This window comes from Cupressus sempervirens, chromosome 11 (assembly GCF_028749045.1).
Source record: "Cupressus sempervirens isolate cs-2001-9-10 chromosome 11, ASM2874904v1, whole genome shotgun sequence".
Lineage (NCBI taxonomy): Eukaryota > Viridiplantae > Streptophyta > Pinopsida > Cupressales > Cupressaceae > Cupressus > Cupressus sempervirens.
In genome coordinates, this window is record NC_143128.1 from 367832603 (window position 1) to 367851745 (window position 19143).

Here is a 19143-nt window from a genome sequence, read left to right on the forward strand (position 1 = left end):
AAGTTTTAACTTGAAGAAAATGAAGAAAGATGTATCTCACAAAGGCCACGCAGGAAATTTCAGCATCCAAGTCTCCATAGCGACTTTCCTCCTTAGGAGCGACTACCATCAAAATACCCTTCTCCTATTGAAAACTTGAAATCCGTCTTGGTCTCTTCTCTTTCTACAAGAACATCTACAACCATTGGAAGTTCCAAAACTTGTAAAGATTTTGATATTGATTGAATTTGTAATTGCATTTTCTTTTATCTGAAAATTAAACAAAGCATAGTTTACAATGAATGATTTCACATCCCATTAGGGGCTGGCCACAATCCATTTATTCCTCTTCCTTGGTGAATTTGCAATTCTCTTATTCCTAAATCATTACACACAAATAAGGAACCTATGATTTTCTTCCATATTCAATGATTTTGACTAAGCGTATTCCTTTTTGTAATCATTCTATATGCCCCTCGGCATATTACTCATATTTCTCCAATGTATTTTATTGAATATATATCCTTTTAAGATTCTCCCTTGTCACTTCCTTGTTTAGTTCATGTTGAATTCGAACTTTACATTCAACATTGCCTTAAAAAAAATGTATTTGTATACTCGGTCATGAGAGATTATTTGGTGTGGTAATCATGATAGCGTGTTGTTGTATATATATTATCCCATCTATCCTTTCCTCGTTGACTGGATTCAACTCCCGTGATTCGGGTTGCTTATGTTTCAATGGTTGTAAGTAATATGTCTCGTTTTTCCATTTCCATACTCCTTCCCTACCACGACAATTTAAATATAAATTGAAGTAAATAGAGATGCCTGTCTATTTCACTGCACCATGCACATTATTGTTTTCTTGATTCTGAAAGGCAAAACTTAAAAACATCTGCTCCTGCTCACAAAGTAATATTCAAGACGTGTGCATTCGGAGATATGAATCAGATCAGAACATAGAGTCTTTATACATCTGGTCAAACATAGAGTTGTATGTTCTGAAGTAAGATTTGGTGTATCTACATACTATAGAGTTAGTTTGCATGGTATTAATATTTGACCTAATGAAGGAAGATACTTGATTTGTTGGAAGAAAGATTGATCTTCACAACTCCAAGCTTTAACATCAATATTCAATCTTCCAGTATACACAAAATTGACCAACTCCATGAAAACCATCGGAGGATCTTAGCGTCATGGACTGAATGCAAGATGGCAAGCCGTTGGAAAAGAATATGAAATTTAGAAATACATTATAAAAATCTAAGTTGTAGTTATTGTCATTTCAATTGTTCACTCCTGAAGTGCTTATCCCGCTATTCTAATTTCCTTATTTTACATTTGCAGCCAGCTCTGATACCATGCTGAATAACTAGGATTGCTTTTGCAAATGTAATAACATTGTCGTGATATTGGTGTGTTCCAAATGCTGAGTTGAATGACTTATAAATATGAGAGGAGGAAACATGTCTCTATGGTTAACCATCATTAAATAATAATATATTAATAATAATATATACTATATAATATAATATTATATATATATATAACATTAAATATAATAAGTAGATGTAAGAGTATTTGTCTAAATGATGATTTACCAACAACAATGTATCTCATGATCGAATCAATCCGACTGAAGCTACAACCTTAACATGTAGGAGCAAGGCACAAAATAATAATAATATCAATCATTATTAAATGAACTAATAAACGAGCTATAATCAATATTTCCCATCCATGATACCAAGTGAGCAATATAGAGTCACTTGAAAAGTCGATTTCAATAAGTCAACTATATTAAGAATAGTTGATTCTAATGAACACAGCAATAATAATGTATTTTAACAATACTAAGTGTTGGTAGTAGTAAAGACTAAGATAGTGTCCCACGGCTCTCATAAGTATATGGAAGAGGGACACAGGGGGAAGCACTTGAATACACAACGATAAATTGGGAAGTAATATACATTACATAAAGCATAAACACAAAGGGAAGACAGATGGGAACAGGAAGACACACCGGAACAGGACAACATTAAAGAAGCAACTCTTGCATTCAATTGGCTTAAGTATTTGGACTCCCATCCAATATTAATATGTTAGTCATTGTCTTGGACTAGGCAATAAGGTTTTAAAAAGAATGAGGTCTAATTGCATCAAAAAAGAAAAATCAGTATAGAACCCTGCTTTAGGGAAATAAGAAAAAAGGATTTGAGATTTTTAGCAGCCAGTAATAATGGCAATGAATAAGATCAGTCGCAGACTAATGTTTACATAAACTCCTGTATCAGGTAAGTACTGAAACCTGAAAATTCATAGCCATCATTGATGTTTTTAACTCAAGATATACAAATTCAATATTTATAATCATATATATAAACTATACTCAAATCCCATTACTATTTGACTTATAGAAGAGAAGTCATAATGTTACCAAGGCGGGGCTTGTATAAATCCAAGCAATGGATATCTGTCCCAAGATAGGGTAAGCATTTGCACTCTAGAAGCCTTAACGACAACACCCAAGATGGGATATGGACTTGGACCTAAAGACTTTGAGAGAATCTCTTGCAGTTGGTATGTACGCAACTTGGTTAACACCTACTCCTTCCATCAGTAAGCTAATAGTAATGAGATCAGATATAGGGGTATTGATGTTACATATAGATCAAATGACATGATTAATTGAATTAATAATTATTATTTTTAAATACCCTAGCTTGAATTATTGTATTTAGGACATACAATGTAGAGTTTGTGTTGAATATTGTAATAATTATGTCTAACACATTAGGGGAAATTACAGCTATAAGCAATATCATGTCTCATTGCATATTTATATTGTCATACTTGAAATAGCAGAGACCATTGCACTAAGTGCAAAAGATATCTATTACACTTTAATGGATACATATTATATTATATATCAGAAATTGCTAGTGATTTTGTACATATTCTCCTTTGTATAATTTGATTGCAAAAATTAGATAGTGTGATGAATTGAAATAATTGTCCTTATATTCCAAGATATCCTGAAAGGGGGCATTAGAGTCATTAAAGAACAAGGTAAAAGCCAAGCGAGTCACCCATCCAAGAACTCACCAACAAGTTTTTGAAAAGCTCTCAGCGGAAATTTCCAATTAAACTACCAAGTGAATGTGAAAATTTTAGAGTTTTGTATTAAAAAACTCCTCCAACTCCATATAATTTATTTTTTCTTGTTTCTAGTTAAAACACGTCATTTTCATTAGTGGAAAACTTTTCAAATTTCTTAATTTGGGATTGGTTGCTCCTCGATCCCATTGGGGGAGTCCCCGTTTAACCCCCATGGGGGGCACTACACCTCCTAATTAGCGTATCCACTCCCAAATTCCCTTTTATATTGAAATAAGTCAAATTAAAATTTTGATAACAATGAGGGGATGATGAGGAATTGGGATTATCTGTCAAGTTTGCATACTTAGACATTATTGCACAACTTGCGAGAAATCTTTTTACACTAGGCAACATTTACATATGACAAGGCTAGTAGAAGTGGCTTTGTTACTAATTTAGAGTTGAACTAAATTTTTGATCTATGGTATGTACTAAATTCTAATTTCAATTTATGAATGATGGAGACTAGTAATATGCACAACAAACTTAGTAATATAATTGGTTTTGAAGAGTAGTTTTAAATTTATTTATATTAAACACTCGATAAAATAGTTGATTAATTCAGATTTTTCTGTAAGTTGTGTCAGAGTTGCAATTTTTAAAAAAAAAAAAACTAAAGGCAAAAAGAGTTATGTCAAGAAAGAGTTTTACAATATGCCCCAACTTATGAAATTTCCCCCACTAGAGTGAAACATATTGTACTTACATAAGTAACTTCAATTCCAACAATTTTCTTATAATGTCTTGTGACATATGTTGGTTGGTGATGAACACTGGGATCTATTTAGCCTTAGCATACACCTATTTGATCCAATCCATTTTGGTGTGAATTTTTATAGCATAAGGTTGAGAGAGTGATAGTTATTAAAGTAATATTGTAATATTTAGCTTATAATAGTCATTTAAATCATTTAGTTTGTTATTATTAAATTTCTATTCTAAAAGTTAGTCAATTACTATTTGGTCTGTAGCTCTCAGTCATTGTCATTATAAGAAGATCTTTTGTAATTGCTCATAATAAGTATTCATCTCCTTTGATTAATACAACAATCGATTATCATTTCATGGTATCAAAGAATGGGTTTTTTTTTGTTAGCAAATTAATAACAATAAAATTTGTAGACTTTGCTTAGAAATTTTGTAGAAATTGCTAGAAACTTTTTGATCAATTTAAAAAGAAAAGCATGGAGGTTTTAATCATTTTTAAGATAAAAATCATGGGTTTTCATATTTCAATAATCATATTAGTTTTTGGTTGATATTTAAAAGAAAAATTGTGGCATTAGAGCTGTTTAAAATCACAATGATTTTTAGGTTGACTTTTTGTAATGTCCCCTTTTAGCATTCATAGCATGATGTTGTCGTTAGCCTATTTTCCCCATGGTCCTGTAGGCTAACCAGGACATTAAAGGGACTTAGAGGCCATTTGGCCTAGATAGTTTCAGTTGCAGGTCTTTCTGAGGGGTTTTGAGGCAACTTTGGGCATACTTACTATTTATAGTAAGTCATCTTGGATATGGTCGGACATCTAGTGGCAGCGGTATGTCGATGGTAATTGTTTAAAATCGACAAGAAGACTTGTTTATCATTGATAAGATTTGTTATGCATTGATAAAAGCTATTTTATAAAGTTAAATATAGTTTGTGAGAAATATTTAAATTAAAAGAGTCCCCTTTATTGTATAACACATTGGAGACATAAGTTACATAAAGGGAGTTATCTTTTATCCCACATTGAGAAAACGAAAGATGGAGCTCTTGTGAGAACACTATAAAAAAAATGGAAGAGCTTCTTTTTAGCATGGTTGGAAATATCAAAGAAATTGGAAAATTTTCTGGAGATTATGTCTGAATAGTTTGAAGGACGAAATCCCTTCAAGCTGGAAATCTTGACGCCATTGAAAGATATGGCCTTGAGATTCAACAGGGTAGAAGTCTGAAAAAGCAGATACGAAAAAGCAGTCCGAAAAAGCGAAACCGAAAAAGCAGGCCGAAAAAGCGGAATCGAAAAAGCAGTCCGAAAAAAGCGGAACCGAAAAAAGCAAGCTGAAAAGCAATCCGAAAAGCAGTTCGAAAAAAGCAAAGTAGAAGGGGCAGCATAGAAGAAAATTATTACAGCCATCTACAACCAGGTTCTTTGTTAGTATTGTTTTTTAGGGTGTTATAAGCTTTCAGTTGTAAGTGTGCATTATACCAGCATTATCATTTTGTAATCCATGTAAATGCCAAAGTCTTGGCCATATTTCATGAGCATTGTAATTTTCATTGCAATTAAGAAGATAATAGTTGCTGGTGCCATTTAAGCAATTTAATATCATTATTTATCAGCTAGTTAGTTTGCATACCAACTGTTTGTAAAAATGTCAGTTGGCTGTAGGTGTTCATTTCTCATGCTTAGATCATATATATGCACTAAATATTGTCAAAATTAGTAGCACACTCATGTTAGGTCATTGTGTAGTCCATTGTAGTCTTCTAGCACAAGATTCTCATTAATGCAAATTGAAAAAAAAGTCATTTGAAGCTAGCTGAAATACTATATCAGTCATACGTCCCTTGCATGTGAATTGTTTGATGAAATTCCTTGAGCTTTCATCAGCATTTTTGAGGGTAGATTTGAGGAGGGTTATTACAGTCGTATCAGAGCTTGCTTGCAAAGTGTTTGACGAAATGTCAAACAACTGAAGTATAAAGATTTTTGGTGTTTGAAGAAGTTATAACCTATTAGGGATATCACACTTTTCATATAAATTTTAGCTTTTGTTAGAGTGTTTTCTGCTTCAACAAGCATGTGTATTTTCAGGTAAGGTTTGTGGCACTCTAGCAAGAAATCACAATTCTCTAACAATGGATCGTAGTATTTCTTTGAAAAGCAATGGCATTTCCTATGAATTTCTATTGATCATGGTGAAGTTATTTCCCTAAGCATTATGATTGTTTTTCTAACATCAAGAGTTATTTCCTTAAGCACGCAATGATTTCTTTTCAACCTACAACCTAGATTATGCCCACATGACTTAATTTTTTTCTTCTACAACCTATGCACCCATAAAACCTAGCTCTTTGCTCATACGACATTATTTTCAGTCTTGTGCTTCTTTGTGTCTTGGGTTTTGCTCACTTTTGTTCCGCAAAGATTTTGACATGTTTTGAAAGCATTTTGTTCATGCAACTAAGGCCTTGATCAGCTTGTTCTTGGTAAATCTACTTGTCACATAGTTGTAGGTTAAGACTAGGACAAGTTTCATGGGCATAATCAAGAAGCACTTATGCCATAGTGCTACACATGTTATCTATCACTGATGAGATTATTCCAAAAGCATCATCTGGAAAGACTATTGAAGAGATCTGCAATCATGTAAAGTATTTGCATGAGATATCACATAACACCAGAGCTTTCTTCTTTAAATATATGTCATTCTTAATTATGATGAATGACAAAACCTCTTTGTAGAATCATTTATTGAAGATCGAAGACATTGGATCAATTGGTGGTCATTGTTCGCAAGATGGAATTACTACAATCCTATGAGCACTTCATTGAAACTCTCAACATCACCTCTACCAATGTTGATTTGAAATTTTATGCTCTGCACAATGGGCTCTTACACCAAGCCAAGTGGGAAAAGTAAGTTCGGTAACAACAGTGAGACAACCAATACGGAATAAATGTTTACTACCAAGGACAAAGATAAAGGCAGGTCTACTTGGAATAAAGGACTAACCGAACATGATGATTCTTCAAAGAATCTAAAATCTATCACATGTCATTATTGCATTAAACTTGTTCAAATGAAGAAGTTTTGCAAAATGTTGGCTGATCAAAAATCCAACTAGAGGGGCTCTCAACAACAAGCTCATGTCCTAGACCATTCAAACAAGTAATCAGCCTTCCATGCATTTATGGCCAAAAGACTAGCAAATCATGACAAGTGTTATGCATTGTAGTTAGTAGAATGACCATTAAGGGAGTGTATTAAAGTAATATTATATTATTTATCTTGTAATGATCATTTAAGTCATTTAGTTAGCTTTAAGTAACTTTCTATTATGTAAGTCAATTAGTTAGTATTTAGTATCTTTCTATTCTGTCTTTGGTTCTTGATTGTTTTTGTTGTAGAAAGATCTTTTACGATAGCTTATAGAAGAAGCATTCCTCTCCTTAATTAATACAACAATCAAATCATTTCAATAGCACAAGGTATTCGAGAAATGCATCCATGAACTTTCCAAGAATATGTCAATTACCCATCCAAAAAATGTGCAAACAACAGTCCTCAACCAATACACTAGTCGTTCTACAATTTTTCGCATTGTCTGTGATAAATTCTACAACATTTTCAAGGCTAAATTCCACCATAGTTTAAGAAAGAATGTTAACAATAAAAGAAACATACTTCACCTACCCTTCACAATCCATTGTTCTCATAAACAATTCCCCCTTTGTGGACATTGCAATTACATTAATCAATGTTGAATTTCTAGTGTGTCTCCGTCCATCAAAATTGTTACACACCCTTATTTCTGCACACGAATCCCTTAGGGGCTTTAAGAACACCTCTACAACTGTCAACTACTTTTCGAATAATGGCATCCGTAAGTCGGTACCTTTATAGCATTAAGCAAAATTAAGAACAATTTCACATTTGATTTTGTCCATCCCCATGCATCCCTATAACAAGATGTAAATACTAAGAGGAAGAAGTTATAATTTCTATGTAGGTGTTATTGATAGGAAAAATTCATTTCACGTGTTTCTCAAGTGGCATGTACATCTCTGCTCTCACATGTTTTAATGCCCCTTTCACATAATCGAGTATATCAAAAGGGCAAGCTTCCTATACATACTAAGAGGTATAAAGAAAGGATAAGTATATTGAGAGGTTTCGGATATCAATCTGGCAAAATATAAAAAAGGAAAACCTTTGTAGTTATATGGAACCAATCAATCTCCATTTTACATAAAAACTCAAAATGTTGCAGATTGTATTGCCATTGAGCAATACCAATGGACTCTGACCCAAAATGTGTACTCCTTGTAATCATGTCCATATTATACACCAATGGTAATGTTATCTTACAAAATAGATTGATAATTGAAAATCAGAAACCATAATATCTAAATGCTACTTTCCATACAAATCACTATTTACGAAACTTTGGCACCAATGTGAGATATGGTACCAAGAAATCAGTAGTTGCAAGATCTTACACGATCAAACACCTGAAACCTCAACAAGATGTTGTAAAGACATCTTATCTTCAAGTAGATCAACTTAAAAAGCTAGCAAATACAGAAATTCCTTGAAAACCATTGAGACAACTCTTGTGTCATATAAAAATATTGTACTATCCAAATCAAAGTGTGTTGTCAAAATTCGTCATGAAGACAATACCTATCATTCCTCTTATTGAATCTTCGACATCTGTGCCAATTCAAAAGATAGTAAAACCAAACAAACATTATATTGATCTAAGGTATATATATTCACTACGTATTTTAATATACTAAAATCTTTCAAACTTATCAAAATTGTGCCTACAACTCTGGTCAGCCCTACGACACTGACTAGATGTCAATTCAATTAAAATCAACTTAAACTAAAACCCATCGAGTCCAAAAATGTCGCGTAGCAGACATCAAGGCCACACCTTTGATTATTATTTTTACATAAACCCTTGTCAATCATGTGGTCAACACACAGTCTACAAAACAATGTTATGTTACAGATCCACCTACAAAAACAATGAGGTATATGCATTTCGGATGAGTAATTCACTCCAAAATTGAAACTAAAGCTTGCATATCATCAAAATCTCATGGGAGAGTCCAATCCACCATGTCAAATAACAGCCTGCTTACTTCAAATGCAAATGTTGTTGTGAATCCAATTAATAATAAATTCAACATTACAAATATTCTTGAGCATTAGTACAAGATTTTGTTGAGCTTATCTACTCATGATGGAGATGCTATATCATACCAATTGATAACATTGTTACTTGTACTATAGAACAACAATGTATGAAGAAAATTATAGAGTAGCACTCAATTCCCTCTAAAGATAAGTATACACTGAGTACCTACAATTCCCCATTTTGATTGGGATATTAATAAACACACTAAGAGCAGCAAATATGCAGTTCACTTGCCTCAAGTTGCTGATGTGGTTGTCGAATCTCTGGCCCTGTTGTAGCCCTAGAAGGTGGGAGTTCTGTCAGTTTTATTGTTGCTTCTTCTCAGGTTGTTGGTGCAATTGTTGCCTCTTCTGCACCTATTGGAGTTGTGGATGTTGGGAGTTCTGTTGGTTATATTGTTGCTTCTTCCTAGGAGTGTGAAGTTGTTCCTGGAAATGTTGGCATTTCTGCTGATCAAATGATGGTTGTTGTTTGCTCCCTTTTGGCTGTTGTTGGCACCACTTCTCAGGGTTTTGCTAGATCTTTCCCAGATCCCTCTAATTCTCTGGTTCTACAATCCATCCTTCATATGCTTCCCAAGTTTCAATTGGCCCTTCCTTGGATCCTTCTGCTAGTGGAAGAACATATGCGCTGGATTTTACTTCTTAGCAAAATGTTGCTGCTAGGGTTAAGGGCGGTTGGATTATGGTCAAAAGTAAGAAAACTACATCTCCCCAGTCATCCTTTGATATGAACCTTTGCTCCAACAAAGGTGAATCAAAATCTTAATTGGTTTTGGTTGGGTAGGGCTGGTTGTTGATCTTTTAATTGTATTTTCTTTGGGCCTTGCAATTATGATGTAAGAAATGAATTGATCAAAAGCTGAAACCACCATCCCATGGACATCAAAGTTCATATTGTCGGCATAAAATTGGAGAATTCCCAAATGCATAAGTGCTATGAGTATGAAAGATGATGAGAATCTAACCATAAACCTCAAATAAATACTCCCCCGAGAACTGTTCCGAGGCTGATGAAGAAAATTCACCCAACTCTTGAATGGATGAAATCGGAAAATATGTTGGGGCTGATCAAATGATAAGCAACAAAAGTTGATTCATCATTCCCATGCTAAGATCTGGATTCACTGCTAGGATCTAAGCTAGGATCCCAAAGTCTGAAATCAAAATCTTCCTCTTCGTGGCAAATAGGAGATGATCCCTCATTTAACACAAAAAGAAGATTGTCGAACATCCAATCAGCAACAACTTCAAACAAAGGGTTGTTGACAAGCTAAAAGTGTTCTGAAGTTTTGCTACTTAACCATTTGGGGCAACTATCCAAGTCATACATCTGTTGAATGCTCTAAAGTTCGTCAATGACTTCCTAGAAGAGCTCTAACCTCATTTTGTTCTCATGTTCTCGAGAGTGTTCCATGAGCTTGATTTGATTTTCTGCTCTCTGTAGAGAAAATTGAGTTTCACTCAATGCCTCCCCAACATACTTAAGCGTCCTATTAAGATCCTCAATCTCATCCTTTTCCCTTTTTTATTGTACTAGATAAATCTCAGCAACTTTAGGAATATAATCCCTGTCCGACAGTAGATATAAGTAATCTGATTTCATAATCTCGAGGGTTGTTTTGACCTTCTGTAAATCGGCCAAATGCCAGTCACCTTCCTCTTCCCATGGGACCTTCCTATAGAGTTCCTCAATCAACTCGTGGGTATTGTCATACTGCACCAAGGATGCTACCACCATGCCTTTACTAACCTTCAATTGATTTCTAAATGCATGCATTTCGATACAGCTCATCGTCTTGTAGTGTCATCTTGGATTGTTCTTTTGAATTTCTGTCATGGGCGTAGGTACAATATGGTTCATCACACAAAATTTCCAATCTGTTATTACTTCATGGACAACCGTCCTCATCCGACTGTTTGTCAACACTGACCTCCAATTGACCAACATAAACACTTGTACCCCGGGTAATATCTTCTACATGGTCGCTGGAAAGCTGTAAGTCAATGGTAGTTGATTGCTCTTCTACTTCAAAAACCTCAAATTGATGATCTTGATCTGCGGGACATTCATCATACATAGTTTTGCACTAGTTTTGCTCAACCATCTGATGACATTCATCCTGTTCTGATCAACCATCTGGTTATACCCAACAGGATGGCAGGTTTAAGGCTCTAATAACACTGAAATATTCATAACCAGATATTAGCTAATTTCTCTTATAAACAAAATAATCAAAACTAAAACCTTGCAAATGTATTCCAACACAAACGAATCCAAACAATAGCCAATAGACGTTTAACCAACTTCTTCTTAATTATAATATTCAAACTCAAATATAGGCAAATGAAATACAATGGATGTTTAAACCCGAAGATTCTTCACAAATAAATAACCAGTTCCTTTCAGAATAATATTCAGGATTTAAGAAATGCATTACAGACTTATAATGTTAAAACCAGAAACTTCCATACAACTCCGCAAATATGTTATTGCATTATACAACAGCAATACAATAACCAGTACAAAAAACCCAATCCTAAATACAGATTTAATAGTCAGATTGGAATACTAGAATAAAAAGAACCTATAAGTACGAATGAAACACCTGAGCTGATATCTCCCAGGAAAATGGGTTTGCGTCCACTGTCTGCCAGCACGAGGGGCTACGCCCTCAACTAGCTGAAAGTTGAAGCTTTCTGAAACTCTCACGGGAGAGAAACTGAACTGAATCATAAGATCAAGCATGCCCAACAATGAGCCTCTTTCCCCTTTTAATACACAAATCAAGACTCTTCGGCTCCTCTCTAGTTTTCGTCCTATTCCCTTGTGGCTCTTCAACTTCCCTAAGGTATTTCGTCTTGTTCCTCCTTCACCCTTTGTCCTTTGTAAAACATTAAATTGACCTTTTTAATATTTTGTGTCTAAGTCTCAAAGTCAATTTTATTATTATATAGAATAAGACTTCAATATTTATAATGTTCCTAAAGGGAACATTACATAGCCTATGAAACTAAACCTCATTCTAGCTATCAAATTTTGAAAGGCTCAGAATCATATGAGTTACTACTACCCTTTGACAAAAACGATTCATCCAATGAATGGTTAAATTTTCAATTCAATGGTCTTAAAGTATGTTTACCATACAGGGTAAACGAATAGTTATTGCATTTAAGAGACTAGAATGTAACACAAAACACAATAGTACTTTATTCATATAAGCAGATATACCATCACGATTGTAATGATGCTTCATAATTCCATTCAAATGATGTACATATATCTCCCGAAATGATGATTCAACCGTCATGCAACCTTTCACACACTAACTAATCTTGTCAGCTATAGTATAGTTTTTATCGACAACAAAGTATATGTACATGTGTATGTGTATTGCTTGAATTGTTTTTAATTCTAATACTTAAATATATAAAAGCTATCAAATTCAATTTATTATTATAATATATTTTTATTTAATATAAAAAATTTAAAATATGTTTATTATGATGATTATTAAAAAAAATTAAATATTAGATTTATAAATTAAAAATATTTTAATATTTTATGATTCAATATATATAATTTTAACATATTTAATCACGTCGAATATTTAAACACAAATTTTATAATCCATAGGGACCAATTCAAACCTTGTGGAACTCCCCACATTGTCAATTTGGTAAAAGTTTTTTTTTTTTTTTTCAAATATTGTTTTAATAAATTTTTAATGCCAAAAATCCCTTGAATATTTCAAGAACACATTTTTGTTTGGGGACGAATGGGGAATATTCTGGGGACAAATCGTCGTCCCTAAATGTCTGGGAACATTTTCTACGATTTCTTGCTATTTTCTGAAATCGGGGCCAGCTAGGGGATGTTTCCTTTCTATCCCACTATCCTCGAAATGCTTCAGAATGTTAACAAGTCCCCTTGGGATTGGAAGCATGTTTCCATATAACATAAGTTCTATTATGTATATGTTGACTGCCTTATCAATGCTATCAATATGAATATTTGAATTTTTCTATATTTTTAAGATTTTCCCTATTTTTTGATAGATGTCCCTTTCTATCCCCTAAAAATGGCTCCCTCCCATCCCCATCCCTAAAATGCACCCCACCATCCTTGAACTACCACATTTCAGAAACATGAAGCAACATTGCATATTACTGCTAATATCACTACAAGATTGTTCACTGAGCAAGTAATGCTCAACTCGACACCTAAACACCCAAGATTGTTCACTTCATTTTTTATCGTTGATAACTATGCATGTAGTGAGAACATATATGCTTTCAATTTTAACAATATTTCATTCTACAGGAACAGTTTTTCATGCATCGATAATATATATGTCTTCATCTAAGAACATTAAGGATATGAATAGGTTCATAGTTTCTATTTAACAAAAAGTCAATTCATTTTGTTCATGCTTCCACAAACTTTGCATTTCTCATGTGCGAAATCAACTTGCATTATCATGTTTTAAGACTGCACAATCTAGCTGTAGGGCACATTTGGGTTATTCATGGCGCAATCAACTTGATTACTCCGGCTTTCCCTTTGTTTGGAGACAGAGACAGTAGTTGAACAGTCTTCTTCTACAAATTTATTCATCACTTGAAATAGAGAATGGAGGTTAATTAACAAATTTCATACGAAAAAGGTGCCACTGCGGACAGCTACTCGACTTTGAAAAATAAACTGCAGTTTTTACCAAGTCAATATCTTGCTCTTAAAAAATCTAAAACTGCAGAAAGGATCAAGTTATCACTCAGAAAAACCTTATGCGAAAAGGAACAAGCTATCACAATGGTTTTACCAGGACCCATGCAGGTTAAGGGGTTAAGGTAACACTATTGTGGATAATACTGGATGTAGCAGGATAACCATTTTTTATTTTTTATGTCCTAGATACATGAGAAGCTTAATAGTTGCTAAAAGATGAACCAAAAAGTTGTTTCATCTTGATATAAATGAACATTTTACATGAATCGATTATGAGTTTCATCGAACACTTTAAAGTTGTTTGATGCATTTCATCTAAATTTCATATATGTGCCTACATAACCTTCATATGTAGCTGCTTGACAACAGAAATATTGTTTTATAGGTTGCCAAAAAACTTATAGAGTAGATCGATACTGATACTGATGTTTAGTTTTGAAAAATAGGAGACGATGATACTTGAAGATGACATTTTCTTAATATATTTTAATATGTTCTAAAAATTTTAATCAGAACTTTAAATACCATTATACTTTTCAGATTTTTCAATTCTTCTCGTTCTTTTCATATGAAAACTCGTTTATAAATGAAAAAGTAAGGAAACATGGGTTGGGCATCTCCTGCAGAGGTTTCTGGTACTGTAAACACATCCCCAAGGGCTCTGAGACACATCTCCCGCAATTCCAAACACAAGCCAGGCAATCCTAATCTCTTATGAGTATGTGCAAGTGTCAATTTCATTACTTACCACAATCTAATTTTACATGGTTGGTAGTCCCCTGGTATTGTAATTTTGTTTTAAGTTCTTTCTCTTTGTGGACCTCTCTAGGTTTCTCTTCCTAGAACTTTTTATTGTAATCTATTGTATTCTTAGCTCCCATTCACTGACCTATATTTGGCCATCCGCAGAAATCAATATATTTTATTTCTTTCTTTCTCATGCTAGTGTGAAACATTAAACATTTATTTATTACAATCTGATGATAATATCACAGACATTTAAAAAAAGCATCAGTGTAAGTGATAGCATATGACAACAGCTTGGGAGATGTAAGAAAATTCAAAATGCAGATCTATATTCAATGCAATTCTACAGTTGGGTTTCACAGTAATAGCACACTTCCCAGACACTACTTTTTATTTTTGTTTCGATTATATATGCCAGTGCAGTTCATCAATTCCCCTTCTAAATTTTGATTAGGTTTTAAAGAGATAAACACAAACCTTTTCTATAGGTGGAACACTGATGCAGTTTTTGAAGCCAGCTTCTTCCATGGACAATTTATCAATTTCTCCTTCAACCTACACCAAATCCAACAAACTTGCTGACCAAAACATATGTTAAAAATTAAAAGAAACAAGATACAAGTAAAGATGAATCAATACAATTATAATTTCTTTAGCTCCCATAATATCATCCAGACCATAAGGAATAGCTTCATAAGGATTTTCCTGCACATGAACCCCAAAAAATCAAGTATTAATCATTCATTCATTTTATTGCAACAGTTCAGCAACTAACAAATGGACAAAAACATATAGCAGAGACAAATACCAACATAAAACAAGAGATAAAATAGTTAAATGAAAAAAGTGTTAATAAGAATGTTCAGCGTCTCATAATGCCTTTCATGATACAAATCAATTCAAAATTAATGGCATGATTGACAAAACCCAGATATTACCTGCTCAAACTGCTTCAGCCCATACCGGTACTTGCAATCAACAATCTTTCCTTCAACTCTATATAGAAATGCAATAACAGTCTGTCAAAACAGAAATGAAAACGTGAGTTTTGTGTGACGAGATCTTGGAAGTTAAGTAATGCAAATACTACTGTTCATCTTTTCACTAAACCTGATTTTTTCTTATGGCTTGCATCACCCTATTCCTTTGTAGCGTCTCTCTGGATATACAACGTGCAGCAAAGTAGTCGGAGATCTGCTTAAAAAGAAACAGTTTGCAAAGAATTTATTTTAAATCTAGATAAAAAAAATTCAGGCAGCCAGAAAGACTGCAAGCACATGATATTACCTGTTGACATGTTCAATTGGGAAAACTGTAAGATAAAAATATAAATACTTATCCACTAGTCAATAAGTTTCATAAAGAAAAAACTGACATATTATCAAATTATTAAAAAAATACAGTACACTCCTTATCTAATCTCAATGACAAAGTTCAGGTAGCGACTGATTGAAATAATTGAATGCATCAGTGCAGTACCTAAAAGACAAAAGGTGGCAACAATTTCTGAAATCTCTAAATCAAGAAGTAGCTGTCAATTTCTAGAAAGCCTGAAATAATATAATTTATCACATAAACCCTGTTTCTCAAGATACAAATGAAACAGCTAGTGCAATTATACACATTGAGTTAGTTATAAAACATACATAAACAATGCAACAATTTCTTGGTAAAATAACAATCCTAAAGCCTAAGAAGTGTTCCTCACATGTGAATATGACACGAACACAACTTGTTAGCAATTGTTAGCTTATATTGTCAGCTACATAATTACAGACACACTTCTCACCAACTGAAGGTTAGAGGTTCTGAGCTAGTAACTTGCTACATGCAACAAAATTTCGAGATAAAATTGGAATTGTTTCTTGTTTACTCATTATCTGGGGTAATAAATTAATGTAGCTTTCTTCAGGTAATAGTTTATCTACAACTTCTAGATGCTGTTGGCAATGTACAGGGATACATTTTAATTTTCATTATGTTTGTGCCATAGTTCGCAAACTCTCTGAATACTCCCCGAGGTGTTGAGCACTCTTCATTTTTCTGTTGGGCAAGTACTCTCAAGTTTAACTCTTGCATTTTTATAGACACAAAAATCTAGGGGCGAAAATGTCGATGCAGGTAAAATGCAGGTTACAATGTCTTTTTCACATGCTGTTTTTGCTACAAAACCATGCATTTTTTCTTTCAAGATGTCAACTTTTAATTTAAAACATTTTGTAATTGATTTTTACAAATAAAATATGCTTATTTAAGAGAATTTATTATTTAGTTCTTTCTAAGTTGTCTAGTTTTTGTCGACTTTTCTCTGGGTTTTTGCCCGAGTTAAAATTTTTGGGCTTGTCAAGTATTCTCTGAGTCCGAGTTTGCAAACTATGGTGTGCCATCACCAGCACAAATTTTCATGACATTGTTCCTCAATTCTAGGAATAATTTGTTTCTTAGGCTTACTAAACAAGCCTCTTTGCAATACAATAGACAATAACTCAAGAAGTGATTTTAGCCCAATGCATAAAGAATGCTTGCCAGCAAAAGTTTGTTGTTGCATTCAAGCAAGGTACAACTATTCAAAGCAATCAAGAGCAAATTCGTCAAAATTGTAATGGCAAAATCATTACGATAATAGATAGTTTCTATTAACTCTCTTTAGTATCTAATGGTTATCTATTGTAATCTCGTGCATATATTAGAAAGTTTCTAATATTTAACTTCCTATTTCTAGAATAGAATGTTTCTATTCTTTAGGATTGTTTCCTAAGGAAACATCGTTTAGTCTCTTGTATAAAATTGATCTCTTGATCACTTTTAATATCAAGCAAGTATTTTACCACATACTTTGTAATACAGTATCAAAGCCAATACTTAACATTTTCTGGACAAATTTATAACTTATTTCTCTACAACCCACTTAGGGTTTCTGTTTTGAAAAATTCGAATGCAAAAAAATCACGTTTTTATGCAAAAATCTGAATACAGGAAAATGCATTTTTTGTAAAAAAAATCCAACCACAATCGCAATTTTTGGAAAGATCTGCCAGTTTGCAGCGTTTTGATGTTCAACTGCAGACTTCTCTAGTGTTTCATCTTTTATGTGTAACCAAGACCTGGTTTATGGCCACCATCGCTGATTTTTTAAACCGTTTTTCCAATCATTTTTGTTGGTCGCACGGCTAATAACTACCATTTTTTAATGACAAATCCACTTTTTTTGGTGACAATTCTTCATCTCGTGTTGTCTCTGCAAAACAGCCCCTCTTCATGGAAAAATCAGACATTTTTCTACCTGCAATCGCCATTTTTCCTACAACTTTTTCCTTCCATGACCGCCGACTAGGGTTTTGTTCGAAAATGTAAGTTTTCTGCAAATTCTGATAGGTGAATACTGATATAATGTTTTTACTCTTTGCTTGAAGATGGTTTTTATCAATACCAGATGGTATATTAGATATCCTTGTTGCGATGTGTAGTTCTGCAATAATATATTTATTTCTGCTATAAATCGTATGAGGCAATGAATGCTAAAGGAGCAAACTTACTGTATCCATGTGTCCTTTATCCACGTTCTTGCCTCTTATGTATATGGCACCCAAGAGGTATGTCCTTAGAAAGGACATGAGTCTTTCGAGGTCAGCCCTATATATAAACTAATGATTATATTGCCAAAATCGGTGTCTCTAGGGATTTACAATTAGTTAGTAATTATACTAACTATAACTATGCAAATAGAACAATATTAAATTGCTCCCAGGGAAGGCGCCAATTAGGTTAATCATATAAGGTATTTAAGAGGCCAATCCACTTAAGGATCTTCATGCTTTACCAAATTTGTACGATCTGCAGTTCAGATTAGAATGACATCAAAGTTATATAGAATTAACACTCCCTCTTAACTTGAAAATCATACTGAAAGATAACATATCTACCACCATCAATTAAGATGAATAAGCATAGATTGACATTCTATATCTATCTAAATCTTCTAAGCATTTGATATCATTGAACACATGATACTATGTCATATTACTATACCTGTGATATGACTTATCACTTATACTTGTGATAACAGTGTTGTATGGAATGCAATATACAAGATAAAACCCGGAGAGTGATTAAATTCATCCTTTATCCAAGTTGTGACTCATAGACACTGACAAGCCTATATCACAATATGATCCTGAGTTAAGATCTTTCAGTACACAGGATAAAATCAGGGGAATGATTAAATTCATCCTTTATCCAAGTTGTGATTCATAGACACTAACAAGCCTATATCACAATATGATCTTGAACTCATCCAGCTCTGACAGTAGTTTCTATTGTTCAGTACATTATCTCAAAGATCATCATCTCTTATAATCTCTTTTATACAAGTGTTCATTATCTCAGAGATCGTCACCTCTTAGATAATGAATACAAATGGTGAAGCCCATAACAGTCAATTGCCTAACAATAGCAATTTTAACACAAAATTATTTCATTAATAATTAAAGAATACAAATGTATTATAATTCAACCATACCAAGTCTTTTTTTGAAGTGATCTATCTTCACACGAGATAGAGGTTTGGTAAGAATATCTATCATGCAAATGTATTCTAACTTGACA

The 19143-nt window shown here is 33.4% G+C and overlaps 1 protein-coding gene across 4 annotated transcripts in view; it reads right to left on the reverse strand.

Moving 5' to 3' along the window:
* The window catches only part of LOC149529598 (primase-helicase Twinkle, chloroplastic/mitochondrial-like), a 214277-nt gene that overhangs the window by 127141 nt on the left and 67993 nt on the right, over window positions 1-19143 (reverse strand). For all 4 annotated transcript variants that reach the window (XM_089809441.1, XM_089809443.1, XM_089809444.1 and 1 more), the window contains 4 exons: window positions 15649-15732; window positions 15477-15557; window positions 15178-15243; window positions 15016-15093 (listed from right to left, as the gene is read on the reverse strand). In XM_089809441.1, coding sequence (XP_089665567.1) covers window positions 15016-15093; window positions 15178-15243; window positions 15477-15557; window positions 15649-15732 — 309 coding nt within the window. The remainder of the gene's footprint in view (window positions 1-15015; window positions 15094-15177; window positions 15244-15476; window positions 15558-15648; window positions 15733-19143) is intronic.